The sequence below is a fragment of the Lepidochelys kempii genome, chromosome 1, assembly GCF_965140265.1.
Source record: "Lepidochelys kempii isolate rLepKem1 chromosome 1, rLepKem1.hap2, whole genome shotgun sequence".
NCBI classification, from domain to species: Eukaryota; Metazoa; Chordata; order Testudines; family Cheloniidae; genus Lepidochelys; species Lepidochelys kempii.
In genome coordinates this window covers 242,408,899-242,425,633 of record NC_133256.1, presented here as the reverse complement: position 1 = coordinate 242,425,633, position 16,735 = coordinate 242,408,899, and the positions used below count along the sequence as shown (strand labels likewise).

Genomic DNA, 16,735 nt, shown 5'->3' with positions numbered 1-16,735 from the left:
TTGGATTCCATTTATTTTGAAGCCTGTTGGTACAGAGCAGCATCCAGACACTGTCTCTTAGTCTGGCCTCTCTGGCACACAGACACCCTGTTTGGCATCCCCTTCCTGGGTATGTGGGACTCTGTAGTCCAGCCGCTCTAGGCCCCAAGACAAGTGCTGATTCTCCCAAGTCTCCCAAATAGCTTAAGCATGCCCTCCCCAGAGCTCCGCCCTCCCGGGTACTTTGATTTACAATGTAACTCTTAGGATGTATGTAAGCTACCGCAGTACAGCTATGGCATTGCAGCTGTGCAACTGTAGCACCATAGCTTAGAAGGTTCCTCAGTGATGGCAGGAGTTTTCCTGTTGATGCAGTAAATCCACCACTCCGAGAGATGTTAGCCAGGTTGATGGAAAATTCTTCCATCAACCTAGATGCATCTACACCAGGTCAACATAACTACATCAGCTCAGGGTGCAAAATTTTTCACAGGCCTGAAAAACGTAGCTAGGCAGACCAGGCCCCAGGATCTTGTGACAGCTGAAACAAGAGAACACACAGATTTTGTAAAGAAACTTTTAAACCAGATACACTTTACTGACAGACAAAGCACAAGATTTACAGATCCAGGCAAAAACAAGTGCTTCAGGCAAAACCCTCTCTCAGGCATCCTAGCTACTTTTGGGTTTTGATTAATGTCTTTTTGGGGTCCCAGGACCCTCCTGCTCCCCAGTTCTCCTGCTCAGACTTCCTGTTCCTGGCAGTGGATGGCTGTTGAGAAAGCCCCCTAGCTGAAGAAGATCAAGCCTTTAAACAGAATTCTCCTGGGGTGGATCCGTTTGAAGGGAAAATGATTGAAGTTGACTACTCTTGGTGGCTTTCCCATTGTTAGTCCCTCTGCTAGGTGTAAGGATTTCTCCTAATACCACCTGGGTGTCCCAGCTCAAGATGGAGGGTACAGTGCAAAAGCGAAAGGCATAGTACAGTATGAAGTCAAAATGGCATTCACAAAACAATGAGTTTACAGATTGATATAAACATATCTGTCCCATAAAGTCAAAAAGATTCAGTGGCAAAAAAAATGTCATTAACACAGAGTTAAGGTTGCTAGGTGATAGGTACATCACCCCTCGCAGAATGATGAGTTGAGCAAAACTCAAACTTTTGAAAGCCAGAAAAATGCAGTTAAGGTTGCCTATGAAATCTTAACTCTGCCCTCTTTCAGCAATGCCCCAATACAGCCCTGTTAATACACACACACCTTTACTCTGCCAACCCCACATTTGCTGAAAAGTACAAGCTCTTGCTCCTGGGGGAATTCTGCACCAAAAAATTTAAAATTCTGTGCACAATATTTTAAAATTATGCATATTTTATTTGTCAAAACAACACAATATAATCACACCAGTTTCAATTATTTTGGTCATTTATTTCAAAATACCTGTTATCAAGTATGTCTGTAACAATACAGACAACAAAAAAGATTCTGGAAATTTTTTTTTGTCAAATAGATTCCTTACTACGCATATTAATACAGAACTTGGTGTTCATTTAAAACTACAATATAGAAACATACTTCCCACACCCCTCAAAAGCAGTGCAAAGACTCAGGGGAGTCAGGGGTAACGGAGGAGCTGAAGGAGCCTGGGTGTGAACTTGGAGAGTTGTTGGGTGTGGGAGGGAGAAGTATGAAACAGGTGGGGTTTTTTGGGGGGGGGATTGTTAGGGACTTGGGGAGCCTTCCCCATGCAGACCATGGCTGACCCTAAGCTCTCCCCATTCAGTCAGGCACATCTGTCCCTGTCCCCAAGTATACCTGCATGTCCCTCCCCCCATCCCCATGTGTCCCTGCACCCACACTGAACCAGCCCTATCCCCGATGTGTCCCTGTACCCCCACTCAGCCACCCTCCTCCCCTGTAAGCATGTGTCCCTGCATCCCCACTCCCATTCAGCCCCCACCCCAGTCTGTGCCCCCCACTAGTCCTTCTGAACTCCAGTCTGTGACCCCTCCCATACCCCATACTGTCCATCCCCCCCATATCCTGTGCCTCCTCACCTGGCCCCATGGGCAGGGTGCTCTTCCCTATTCATTGCTGGAGTCCCTCCCACCTGAGAGTGGCTGCTTTCTCTTCTGGCGAAACAGCAGCCCCTGGTGGGTGAAAGGCATAACTGAAGCACTTCTATGCAGAATGTATTTTCTGCTGAGAAAAAAAAATTCTGCATGGCACATGAATTCTGAGCATGTGTGGTGGTGCAGAATTCCCCCAGTAGTAAAGCTCTTCACTTCCTTTCACTCTCACCACAGGATTCCATTTAATACTATTAAAAGATAACGAAGGGAAAAAAGGTTGCCCACCTTACCTTCCCTCTCCCCTCTTTGAACAATGCCTCAATATGCACCTACTCACACTGACTTCTGGCACTAGAGATTCAGGAGGTTTCAGATTTTGGTGTGTATACATACACACACACAAACTCCTCAAAAATAACACCACACATGCACAATTTAAGAAACACTTTCCAGCCTTTTACAGCTCCCTTACACTTACCCACAGGATATCATCTCAACCTTCACTTTAACTTAATCATCATAAAAGCATTAGAATCTTTTCATATTCCGCCTCACTGCAGATAATAGCCTTTGCAATAAAAACTCTATGTCCTGCTACTGACTTAAGCTATACAATTCTGCATAGAAATGATGCATGCAGCCGCCTGAAGGTACACATGCGCCTCTTCCCTTTCCTCAAGAGTGTGGAAAACACCTCCTCATATCACAATCACAGCTGTGTCACACCTCAAAGTAATCCACAGCTCACTTGCTCTCTCACACACATACTACTCTACCAAGCAGAGCTAACTATGGTACCTCCACCAATCAGCACAGCTACATCTGATGCTGATCACACTCACTTTACCTGGACTGCATGCATATAATAAATGCTTAGGCTGCTCATTATTAATAATGCCCTTCCTAATAAAACCCCTGTGCCCTGCTATTATATAATGTACACATTGAAATGATGCATACTGGATCCTGAAGGTACACATGGCAGCTCTTACCTTTGCTCACACACATTGGAGGATGCAAAACGTATCTCCTATCATAATCACAGCTTTGTCACACACCTTAAAGTAATCCACACATTCCTCATATTATACATGCACTAGCAGGCCCTGCTACTGCCTCCACCATTTAGTGTAACACAGTGACTGCACTTGCAGTGTAGGCAAATAATTCCCGTTGGCTACAGTCAGCTCCCAGGGAACAGAGGGAGGGTGACGTGCACTCCACCACCACTTTAAAAGTGTTAGATGAAATCCTGTGAATGAGAATGAATGGGTTGTAAAAGGAGGTGAAGAACTTGTACATTTCACCAACTGTGGGGTTGGCAGAGTAAAAGTGTATGTGTTAAGTGCATGGGCAACCTAAACGGTGCATTTCCTGAGTTTCAGAAGTTTGAGTTTTGCTCATCTCAGTGTTCTGCAAGGGGACGACATCCCACCAAGCAACCTTAACTCAGTTTTAAAGTAGTGTTTTGCCATTGAATTTCCCACTTTTTTTTTTAAATATTGGTAGGAGTTAGCAATCATTTAAGCAGTTGTGCGTATCACGTCCTGCAATTTGCATACCGAACCAGCTACCCTCTCTCCCTCCCCATTAACTGGGCCCTACTAGCCCTGCTACGGCACACCTCCCCAGCCATCCCCTTGACCCATTTCCCAACTGTTCCTCCCTCCAATCTGGCCTCCTCCCCACTACTGTACCCAGGCACCCCCACTGCAAGCAGGGATCTCATCTCCCTGAAGTCCTTGCTTCCTGGTGTACATACATATCTATTGCCATTGCTTCTTCCTTCCTGGAACCCAACCCACATGCGTGCCTGGAGCGAAGGACAATTATGTTACAGTGGAATGGTCTTTCAGAATGGTTGGAGGGTGGAGTTTGTGGCTGGGCCAGTAGAGAAATCACAGACAGAGTTTCTGTTCCAAATGACTGACAATTTTATGTTTGAGAGAAAGATCTTCTGACCCCTGTCCAATGTACCCCATCTCCAAGAAACAGGGGGTTTCAGAGCTTGTATGTTTCTATGCCATATGGTACACATTTTCCAGTCAGCCATGAACCCTCCAATTTCCTGATTACTGTTTTTCCAACACTTATTAATAGCTTTCATACTGTCACTGTAGCAATTAGTCAGCTGCTCAGACAAATCAGAGAAAACTATTGCAGCTCCCGGACACAGATCTCTGATGCCATCCAAATCTGCTTTCACACACTGTATGAGGTGCACTGCGAATAAGGCCCAGATCATTTCTGCCCGAGTGAATCACCACAATATCCGGTAGGTCCTCTTATGTCATCAGTTAGATGCTGCAATGTGGGCAAAACATGATCCCAACACAGGCCACCTTTCTCTACCCAAATCAGCCTGTTGTCAGCAATCCCCGTGTCATGGTGTACTCCTTGCTCTCCCGCAAACTTCTGCAACCTTGTGATCCAGGAATCAGCCAGAACCCACATGCTGGTAACCCTGGCAGCGCACACGTTTCATTTCCCTCAGCAGTCAGGGAGCCTGGCCTGAGTTCCAAACCTCCACGCCCCATGTCTTTGGAAACATCACATTAATCTGCCCTGAGATCAGGAAGCAGCCACTTGCCCCTCCCCGGCCCTGCCCAGGGGCTAGTAACATACAGATTTTCCTCAAACAACCAATCCAAGGCTTGCCTACCACCTATCCTCATTTTCCAACCCCTCTCTGCCCCCGTGCCCCGCTTCTGTCACAGCTCTCCATCTCCTCTCCACCTGATAAAACAAAAATTTTGGTTAGATCAGCTGCTGACTGTTCTGCTGTGATCATAGTAAACCTCCCCCTCAAATACAAACACTTTGAGCTGAGACAACTTGTAGCAAGCAACATGAGCTACTAAATCTTTATTGCACAGGTGGACTAAGGTTTGGACTAGAAACATCAGCAGCAGGGTGGTCAGCAGGGGCACTGGCGTCAGCATTATGCCAGAAAAGCATAAAGCAGCTGCATAGACACCCTCTCGTGGGTTTTTATTTTATTGGCGCATGCGCACTGTAATCCTTCCAGACTACACACTACGCTAGCAAAGAAGTCAATATGTTCTTAAATACCATTGATGATTTGGGTCCCACAAAGACTTGGTGCCCCGCACTACCTTGGGTAAAAAAATAAAAAATAAATAAATAACCAACTGAGATTATTCTGACCCACCATAGCAATACTGATTCTCCAGTGCTGCTTCAAAACAAAACAAAAAAACCCTAGAAACTTTGAAAAATTGATATTTTGGGGGGAGGAGCTTATATCTCTGAACTTTGGCTCAAATGACCCCAAATGTGGGTCATAAACCTCACTCTGCACTCCCACGAAGCATAGCAAATTTCAAGAAAATCCATGCAAGCTTGTGGATTTTAGAGCACATAGAAGTGTTGTCCTTTAAACAGGAAGGATAGAGGGATGATGGAGGTAAAGGGCTCCTTCTGCATATTCCTCTGCAGCATAGGAGCATGGATGTGGCCCATTCATTTCAATGTGATGCTCTCCACCGACTGAGAATACCCCTGGGGACGAATACAGCCTGAAACAATAGCTGAGATATGTGAACTTCTCCATTCATCTGAATAGGTGTTCCCGTCCCCCCCACCCTCTCCCCAAAGCTTTAGAGCTTCTGATATGCATGAAGTACGTCCAAAGGGACAAGACTTCCCCAGATCCTCACTCACATGGAGCCAGGGAAGGGGCTGCACCACTGTAATCAATTCTTAGTGTTTACTGATTGCCAAACAGCTTTCACATTTCCTACAGTTAACAGGAGAAACACACACCTAATGCATTCAAAAGCGAAGCTACCTCTGCACTAGAAGTGCCCCAGCTAAGCTGCTGTAGCGCTTCTGGTGAAGACGCAGAGCCAACAGAGAAAGCTCTCCCGTCAGTTTGATGACTTCACCTCCCACAAGAGGCAGTAGCTATGTTGGCAGGAGAAGCTCTCCCACTGACATAGTGCTCTGCACACTGGCACTTAGGTCAGTATAACTTACATCAATCAGGAGTGTGGACTATTCACACGCCTGAGCAATGTAAGTTATACTGACCTATGCGCCAGTGTAAACATGGCTAAGTTTACACTAGAACTAGGCTATCTTTATACATCAGACGCTCTGCCCAACTTCCAGAAATCTCTAGATCCTAACCAGCCAAATCCCCTAACAGTTCACATCTCCACCAGTTCTCCTCTTCAACATTCAATAACAGTTGAATACACCCACTAGCTACTCCCCATCTCCCCAGTCACCAATGACTCCACCCATTCTACTTCCGCCCTAGGCTTGTAGGCTTCTCTGCATCATTCTTATTGTTTCCCAACGGGCCTAAAAAGAACCTTAATGTTTCCATCACTTCCTTTCTAAAACATGAATATAAAAGTTCTTCACAGATTTAAACAGCAGCCTAAAGTTTCTAGTATCTACAAACTCTTTCAAGTAGATTTAATTTTTTTGAAGTTATAATCCTCTATGGGGAAAAATTCTTAAGTTTCCTCAAACCCCTGTTCCATCCAAATAGGGAGGGAATAAGGAAATGCAAACAAACGGAGACTTGCTTGGGTTTGTTTTTAAGTGTTAAACTTTTCTTCTGTGTGTGCATTGAAGAAATGTTAGAATTTCTTGTTGGGACTTGGTGACTTACCACAGAGGAAGCCGGGACATGACAAGCAAACTCCAGACCAAAATTAATGTAAATGCTGTGGCAGTAAAAACACAAATAAGGTAACTTAAAAGACAAAACATCCTAAAATCCCTATCTGATTCTCTACACATTATACTACAGGTTTCAGAGTAACAGCCGTGTTAGTCTGTATTCGCAAAAAGAAAAGGAGGACTTGTGGCACCTTAGAGACTAACCAATTTATTTGAGCATGAGCTTTCGTGAGCTACAGCTCACTTCATCGGATGCATACCGTGGAAACTGCAGCAGACTTTATATACACACAGAGAATATGAAACAATACCTCCTCCCACCCCACTGTCCTGCTGGTAATAGCTTATCTAAAGTGATCATCAAGTTGGGCCATTTCCTGCACAACCAGGAAATGGCCCAACTTGATTATCATGCACATTGTGTAGAGAGTTGTCACTTTGGATGGGCTATCACCAGCAGGAGAGTGAATTTGTGTGGGGGGGTGGAGGGTGAGAAAACCTGGATTTGTGCTGGAAATGGCCCAACTTGATGATCACTTTAGATAAGCTATTACCAGCAGGACAGTGGGGTGGGAGGAGGTATTGTTTCATATTCTCTGTGTGTATATAAAGTCTGCTGCAGTTTCCACGGTATGCATCCGATGAAGTGAGCTGTAGCTCACGAAAGCTCATGCTCAAATAAATTGGTTAGTCTCTAAGGTGCCACAAGTACTCCTTTTCTTTTTACATTATACTACAGTAACAAGCCTGGGGTATATGCTCCAGATCAGGGAGCAGTTTGAATAGCAAATATGTGTATCACAGGAGTTTAAAAAGCTCTGCAAAAAACAAAACAAAAAAAAACCCACAACACCCCCCCACCCTCCCCCCAATAAACATTAGCAGGAAACCAAAAACTCCATAACTTGAGAAAAGAGCTAACTCCTCACAGAGAAGTCCCAGCAAGCCAAGAGCCCATCAGAGAAGCAATGAAACATGCCAAAGTCAGATGAATTGCATCTCCAATAGCATCCTAGTGGCAGAAACAATGGCAGATTATTTCAATCCAAGACCCCATAGAGAGGACAGTAATTAGAAAAAGAAGAAGAGAGCCCTTTGTTAATCAAGTGTTCTCGGCAGTCAGTCTGGTTCCTGAGGAGAGTGTTAGAAGCTCTCTTTGGCTGCCCAAGAGTTGGACTCCTGACGTTCCAAGATCGGTAAGAATCTGAAGACTATGATATAAGGACTTTTTAAAAAAAAAAAAAAAAAAAAAGCATAAAAGGCCCTTCAACATACGATCCAAACCAGTGGAAGTCAGGAGGTAGACTGTGGGCCAAATCAGGACTGCCAAATGCTTTTGAACGGAGCCCAACATTTTTAGTTACTTGTCATTATCGTTACTTTTTATTATAACTATTTTCTCTAGAGTCTGGACCTTGACCAAGAAATTTGGACCTTGACAAAAAAAAATAATAATAGATTCCCCCTGCTCTAAACTGTTTAGCTCTGACAGAGCAGTGAATACTGCCTGTATTCTAGTTTCCACGGTGGGCTAATTACACGAACTCCTTTTCCTCGTTAACGTGCAACAGAATAAAACTTCCATCAAACTGCAGTGTGGTCCTGATAACTATACCGTCAGCCTCTCACTCGATCTTCCCACAGCAGCAGACCCACGATTACTGGCACCACGAGGACAGGAATCCCCTTGAAGAGGACTGGACTGTTAGTAAGACTCGTAACAGAATACAGAAACTGACAGCTCAAGTGACAAGTGAGCTTGTTGTCCCAGTTTAGGGCCTAGCCTCTATATCAAACGCTACCAGCACACTTGAGTTTGGTGTATTCCATTTGAGGCAGCCCTGGATGGGTCTCAGGCCTGATATACACAGCAAAGTTAGCTCAAACTAAGTCACCTTGTGTCGACCTAGTTGGGCCTGTGTCCAACACTTAAATGTGTCTCACTGATGTAAGCACCCCATTGTGGTGACACAGTAACATCACCTTCCTAGTGGCAGCAACCAAATTGCTAAGGTCTAAACCAGTCATGGAGGCCAAGCTTCCTACCCATTCCCTGGAGATGGTGCCTCTTAGTCACAATCCAACCACAGCACAGATCAGACATTGCTATTGCAGTCACATGCTGTATTTCACACAAGAACCCTCCCCCTCCCCAAAAGCTTTACTTGTTCTGAAAATAGGAGGACTCATTCTTCAGGGCTGTCAAACACCTTTCACTAGCATTAAACTAACCTTAAAATTCTTCTGGCTGTTATCTGTGAATGGGAGAACTACATGTCTTGACCACAGATAACCCCACCCCCATATCCCTTTGGCTCTTCACAGATTAGTCAACCATGAGAAATGCTCCTTTCACCACCAAGTAATTTACCAGAGCCAAAGCCAAGGACAGAACATTTGCAAAGGAGAGAACGGGCACAGATTTTCTGCACTTGTTACATGTGGTGGCTCCTAAACCTTCCCAAGCTGCAAGAAGTTTCTCCTTTCCTTTCTCCCTCTTCCCAAAAGCAAAGATGTCTTTTGTGCCCTTTTCCAGGCAGCTAACTCCACATGTCGTCTTCTTCACTGTGGCAGCCCCTGGGCTGCCATTAACCTACCAGCATATGCCCCTCCTCTGCCCCTCTCCGAGGGTTATGTGAGACCTAGACAGTCCATGACAGCCTTCATCACATCACTGGTGCCCTTTCTATAGCATTGGCAACATGTTCCCGAGGGTGGAGAGCGTAAGTGTCCTCAGGAGGAAGATCACTTCTCTCATTCCTCAGGTAGATTGTTTTAACAAGAAGAAATCTGATTTATCTGGCATTCACATCATCATCCAGTTAAAATTCAAAGCAGACATTAGAGCACATAACAAGGATAGGGGTGGAGAAAAAATCAGACCACCTTCCACTCCACCTCAGGCAGTTATACAGATTCCCTTGCCACTCCTGGAAGTGCAGTACCAAGCAATCTGCTGCTACAACATAGCATCAAAACTTCTGTCTCTCTCACAGCACAAATGCAAGGAGCTTGACACACTCAGCTGAACCTGCTATACTGCACAAGTTTCTCTCCCCTCAACACAGTGAGCTGGTGATTTGCAGTTCAGAACAGGCAGCTTCCTCCTGATAAGGCTGCTCCTTCCTGGAAATAGGAGATATAGCTGCCTTATCTCAGGGAAGAGAAGAGGCCACTTTTGCTAAGTAGCAAAGTTCTCACCTTGAAAGCCTCTCTCTTGATTGGCACAGAACACCCAAGGTTGGGGAACTTTTAATCAGACGCCTGCATAATTACTAAATCATTATTAATTATATTGGAGAGCAGAGACCTCAGAAGAAAGGCAAAGCAAACAAAGGGCCCAATGAAGTCTCCTGTTCTGTTGGAAAAAATTAGTAATTAGAAGTCATGAGCGCACTGAAGAGTGAGGGAGCAATGTCACAGTCAGTGTTCAGGACTTGCGAGTGACTTGCATGCTAAGGAGCAGGCTCTCATCCCCAGGGAAATTACAGCGCATTGCCTCACAAAGCAGCAAGTACAGAAATGAAAGAACAGCTCCTGTTAACTGATAGCTTTATTCATGCACAGAATAAGGATTTCAGACAGGGACCCCATCCACCGGGGCTCCCATAAAACCTCCCCTCTGCATGTCTCTGGCCCCTCCAGGGGTCCCTCTAACCTCCCCAACCCCACAGCGCTCCCACAATGCAAGGAATAAGAGAGAACAAAGCCTCAGGTCTATCCATTCCAGCCTACATGTCAGTGATTCAATTGCTTGACTGGAGCAATCCCTGCACCCAGGACTCTTGCGACACAATTGCATAGGACAGCAGACATTTCATGTTAATAACCTAAACATACTATCACCCTCTCAAGAGGAATCTACACCAGCTAAAGACATGCTATTAGCACCGAGGCCAAACATGTCCTAGGAAACACTGAAACCATGGTCTGCCAGGGGAAAAAAAGCAAAGCCAAATTTATGGATTTAGAGAGATCCCACAACCTGAATTGGACACGCCTAGACCTCACAATAAACCAGAAGAGTTTCAGGCTGGCTGTAAAATCCAATCTGAGAAAGGACTGTGGAAATCTATCTAAACCATAAAAAAATATACTAGGCAAATACAACCTCACTAAAGCCACTGCAAGAACTATTTGACAGAATAATTCAACTCATCTGGGACCAAAGACTAGGACTTAACAGCAAAGTACATTGAATTCCTCTACAGTAAATCCTGCAAATGAACTAGGCGGACAGAGGAACTCGTCCAACAACAGCTGCAGAGCAGAACAAAGGCAACTGCCTTTGCTGAGCAATATATAAGGAAGATACTGAACTGCTGATACCATTTCAAAGAGCAGTTAAAGACCAAAATTAGTCATTTGATGAAAACACACAAACTACTCATTCAAAACCAAGTAATGCTAGAGACACTAGGCCCAACCTTAAAGTTCACAACATCCTGGTAAGACACAACGCACGAGTTGAATTTCTAAATATGATCTTCATTCTGGCCGCTCACGAAACCATCGGGAAACACACAGAACACAGGCAGACACTCAAATACAGTCTCAGCTCTCACAATGTACTCACTTGCAGGTGCAAGATACTAGAAACTTAGGGAGGAATCATACTGCAACTAAGTACAAGGGATAGCTCAGTGGTTTGAGCATTGGCCTGCTAAACCCAGGGTTGTGAGTCAATCCTTGAGGGGGCCATTTGGGATCTGGGGCAAAAATTGGGGATTGGTCCTGCTTTGAGCAGGGGGTTGGACTAGATGACCTCCTGAGGTCCCTTCCAACCCTGAGATTCTATGATTCTATGAACATGGCTGAGCAGAGATCAAAACCAAAAGACATCTTCTACTGCAGTGCTCAAACAACAAAGAACAAGAAAAAGACACCGCAAGTTATCATAAATCGTAAGATTTCCCATTTAAAAGCGAAAAAGAAGAAACTGAGCAGAACTGGGGCAGAAATAGGACTGCAGTATGTGGCAGCCTGCCATGGAGTTAAAAACAAACACTACCAAATTGCTGCAGGCTAAAAGCAAACTCAGCACAGGCAACTCTTTGATCATACTTAAGGCTACGATTTAGTCATGGAGGTTGCAGAAGTCACAGAATCAGCGACCTCCATGACTTCAGCTTGCGGTGGTGGTCAGGAGCTGCCGTGTCCCCCGCCACGCGGTGGTTGGCAAGGAGCGGCTCCCAGAGCTCCAAGCCGCCTGTGGCAGTGGGGCCCCGGAGCTCCCAACCACCGTGGGGAACCCCCCCGCACTCCTGGGCACCATGGGTGCCAGAGGCGGAGATACCCCGCAGCTCCCGGCCCCACGTCCTCGGAGGTGCAGGCGGCAGGGGTACACCGGAGCTCCCAGGTGCTGCAGGCAGCTCCTAGTCCCTGTGCAGTTACCCGCCTCAGGCCGGGTAAGGACCCACAGATCCCAATTTTGTCACCAATATTTTTAGTAAAAGCCAGGGGCAGGTCATGGCTTCCATGAATTTTTTTTTTTTTTTGCCCATGACCTGTACATGACTATTACTAAAAATTAGGGCTGTCAAGTGATTTAAAAAAAAATAACTGCACTTAACAATAAAACAATGTAAAACTTTAGAGCCTCAGACAGGAGAGGCATGGGGGGCTGGGGAGGGGGGAAATCAGCCTCAGCCGGGGGAGATGTGGAGCTTTGGGGTGGGGGAGGTATGGAGCTTGGGGGTGGGGGAGGGATCAGCCCCATAGGTCGGGATGGGGGTCAGTCCCAGCCCTGGGCGGCATGGAGCTCGGGTTTGGGTGGGGTCAGCCCCAACCTCAGGAGGCACGGGGCTCGGGTGTGTGTGTGTTTGGGGGGCGGGGGAGTCAGCCCCAGCTGCAGCCAGCACAGGGCTCGGGGGGAGGGGGCTGAGCATGCGTTCATGCTGATGACGGGTTCTGCTTGATAATGATTCAAGGCACAGTGGCCCATTTTCATCATCTGATTCAGATGCCACCAGCAGAAGGTTGTTTTTCCTTTTCTGTGATTCGGATTCTGTAGTTTCCGCATCGGAGTGTTGCTCTTTTAAGACTTCTGAAAGCATTCTCCACACCTCATCACTCAGATTTTGGAAGGCACTTCAGATTCTTAAACCTTGGGTCGAGTACTGTATCTGTCCTTAGAAATCTCACATTGGTACCTTGTGTTTTGTCAAATCTGCAGTGAAAGCGTTCTTAAAACGAGTATGTTCTGGGTCATCATCTGAGACTGCTATAACATGAAATATATGGCAGAATGCGGGTAAACCAGAACAGGAGAGAAACAATTCTCCCTCAAGGAGTTCAATCACAGAGTTAATTAAAGTATTATTTTTTTAACAAGCATCATCAGCATGGAAGCATGTCCTCTGGAATGGTGGTTGAAGCATGAAGGGGCATATGAATGATTAATATATCTGGCATGTAAATACCCTGCAACGCCAGGCACATAAGTGTTATGCGAAGACCTGTTCTCACTTTCAGGTGACGTTGCAAATAAGAAGCAGTCAGCAGTATCTCCCATAAACGTAAACAAACTTGTTTGTCTTAGCAATTGGCTGAACAAGAAGTAGGACTGAGTGGACTTGTAGGCTCTAAAGTTTTACATTGTTTTGTTTTTGAGTGCAGTTATGTAACAAACAAACAAAAATCTACATTTGTAAGTTACACTTTCACGATAAAGAGATTGCACTACAGTACTTGTATGAGGTGAACTGAAAAATACTATTTCTTTTATCATTTTTACAGTGCAAATATCTGTAATAAAAAACAACAACAAAATGAGCCCTGAACACTTTGTATTCTGTGTTGTAATAGAAATCAATATATTTTAAAATGTAGAAAAACATCCAAAAATATTTAATACATTTCAACTGGTATTCTATTGTTTAACAGTGCGATTAATTGCAATTAATTTTTTAAATTGCAGTTAATTTTTTTGAGTTAATCGCGTGAGTTAACTGTGATTAATCGACAGCCCTAGTTTTTACTTTAAAAATGCAGGGATGAGAAGTACATTGCTTTCTGTAGCCTTGTCTCTTCCCGCCCTCTGGTGGCAGCTTGTGTTACTGAGCCTGACCAAACAGGTTTTTTGGAGCAGCTGATGCTCCCCTTGCACCCAGAGGGTCTGCAATTAACTTGTTAATTTGACAGCCCTACTAAAAATATCATGACACAATCTTAGCCTTAATCATACCACACTCAGATCAAACCTGAATTCAGTCTATTTTTGCTGGGGGTACATCTGGCCCTCCCCACCTCCTTTGGAACTCTGGTGGCTCTCCAAGGCCCCTTCACTTCCACAGTCTTATTGCAGCATTTGGTTTTCTCCTGCTTGGCACTCAGCATCAGTCCCAGTTCCCTGTGTGACAGCAACATACCTGCTGAAGATATCACTAGACACTTTCTGCAAATACTGAAGTGCATCTGCAACCTGATGAATAGCCTCTTCCCTGCGCAAGTCAGGTTGGATCAGAGGGACAGAGTAAGTCTGCCCTTCCAAGAAGTGCTTCTGGGTCACTGTAGCCATTGTGCCTGTGGGAGGGAGAGAGAGAGTGTAAATAGGTAATTGCAGCATATGCAGCTCCATCTCATCACAGCCTTTATCCCAGGAACCTTATACCTTTACTCTTCTCCTTGACTTAAGTAGACACAAGAGAGAACACCAGAAACTGGGAAGGAGAGGACAAGCTAGGCACAAGCTACAACAGCACCATCTAGAAACCTGCAACAGTCTCTTTCATGTAATCAGCCAAAGCCATAGTGCAGTGGAGAGGGAAGATTTTACTTTGCTTGGATGCTCCTCAGGACAAGGACTGTATCTTTGGTCTAAGTTTTGTACAGCACTCAGCAAATCAGTGCTCAAAATAATTATGCTGGAAACAAAACATCACATTTCAGAACATAAAATCATTTTATCATCAAACTATGGAAGACCATACTGGAAGAAGAAGAATCTCTTTTTCCCCTTTTCCATTCCCAGACAGACTCCACATCTGTACATTTCAGAGCCACCCAATCCTAGGAGTAAAACCTGAAATGTTTCAGTTCATGTTTATACCACAAGAATCACCCCCTCCAAGTAACAGAGGAGTTATGAAATTATTGCACAAACTCACCTCCTCTGATTTGATTACGAGTCTCCCATTTTAGCACTAGGGACTGAGACCAACAAGGTCAGTTCGTACTCCTAGTGACCCATTGACTCTTCCCCAATACCTATATTGGAAAAACCCTACTTATTTTACATTCCTTTCATGAACAAAGCCTGGATGTTTGTGGCAACTTTCCTGTTGCACTCAGCACAGAGAAGTCTAGGAGTGCCAAAAGTCTCATCAAGGATGTGTATGAGGCCAATGTCAACTCCGAATCACCCTCACATCTCTACCCCAAGGTCAGTATGGACCCAGGACAGGATCACCTATTGGCCTAAAATTTCCTTAAATGCCCTCATGACAACTGTGTTGGTGTCACCCTGAATTGCTCCTGTAGTTTTCCAGAGAGTTGGTGTGGTTCACCGTCCAAGAAGAAAAAACCGCCAGGAACCAAAGGGCTTCACTACACTTCTTTCCCCACAGAGGGCTGGTCACCTCCTCCCCATGCTGTACTTCCCCGTGCAGCAGTCTGGGAGCTGACCCTTGTTCGTGAAGACACAGGCAAAAAAAGCACTGAGTACATTAGCTTTTTCCACATCCTCTGTCACTAGGTTGCCTCCCTCATTCAGTAAGGGGCCCACACTTTCCTTGGCTATCTTCTTGTTGCTAACATACCTGAAGAAACCCTTCTTGTTACTCTTAACATCTCTTGCTAGCTGCAACTCCAAGTATGATTTGGCCTTCCTGATTTCACTCCTGCATGCCTGAGCAATAATTTTATACTCCTCCCTGGTCATTTGTCCAATCTTCCACTTCTTGTAAGCTTCTTTTTTGTGTTTAAGATCAGCAAGGATTTCACTGTTAAGCCAAGCTGGTCGCCTGCCATATTTACTATTCCTTCTAGACATCGGGATGGTTTGTTCCTGCAACCTCAATAAGGATTCTTTAAAACACAGCCAGCTCTCCTGGACTCCTTTCCCCCTCACATTATTCTCCCTAGGGATCCTGCCCATCAGTTCCCTGAGGGAGTCAAAGTCTGCTTTTCTGAAGTCCAGGGTCCGTATGCTGCTGCTCTCCTTTCTTCCTTCTGTCAGGATCCTGAACTCGACCACCTCATGGTCACTGCCTCCCAGGTTCCCATCCACTTTTGCTTCCCCTACTAATTCTTCTCGGTTTGTGAGCAGCAGGTCAAGAGCAGCTCTGCCCCTAGTTAGTTCCTCCAGCACTTGCACCAGACAATTGTCCCCTACACTTTCCAAAAACTTCCTGGATTGCCTGTGCACCGCTGTATTGCTCTCCCAGCAGATATCAGGGTGATTGAAGTCTCCCATGAGAACCAAGGCCTGCGATCTAGTAACTTCTGTGAGTTGCCGGAAGAAAGCCTCATCCACCTCATCCCCCTGGTCTGGTGGTCTATAGCAGACTCCCACCACGACATCACCCTTGTTGCTCACATGTCTAAACTTAATCCAGAGACTCTCAGGTTTTTCTGAAGTTTCATACCAGAGGTCTGAGCAGTCATACCTCTCTCTTACATACAATGCAACTCCCCCACCTTTTCTGCCCTGCCTGTCCTTCCTGAACAGTTTATATCCATCCATGACAGTACTCCAGTCATGTGAGTTATCCCACCAAGTCTCTTTTATTCCCGTTAATTGATTGCCTCAGTCCAGTTCCCAATTGAAAAGTGTCGACACAGAAAAAGCTAATATTACAAGTAGAATCAAGTTATTGGCACTCAGAAGCCATGAGGGCTACTGTCCAGCTCCCATCACTCCTTTCCAGGAGAAGCAGATTAGTGGGACAAGGTGTGAAAAGCCTGTACTGCCACTATCCCAGTTTTGCGGCTGATCTACTTCAGTTTCCTGGGCTCTCAACACAACACCTTTACCCGGTTCAACTGGTGCCCAGCCCTCACAAAGCCTACGTGACAGAGCCTTTC

The 16,735-nt window shown here is 45.3% G+C and overlaps 1 protein-coding gene across 5 annotated transcripts in view; it reads right to left on the bottom strand.

Annotated features, from left to right (window-relative positions):
- Positions 1-16,735, bottom strand: part of WASHC1 (WASH complex subunit 1) — a 97,552-nt gene that overhangs the window by 33,895 nt on the left and 46,922 nt on the right. For all 5 annotated transcript variants that reach the window (XM_073321174.1, XM_073321167.1, XM_073321157.1 and 2 more), the window contains exon 2: positions 14,080-14,233. In XM_073321174.1, the coding sequence (XP_073177275.1) occupies positions 14,080-14,228 (149 nt within the window). In that variant the 5' untranslated portion in view covers positions 14,229-14,233. The remainder of the gene's footprint in view (positions 1-14,079; positions 14,234-16,735) is intronic.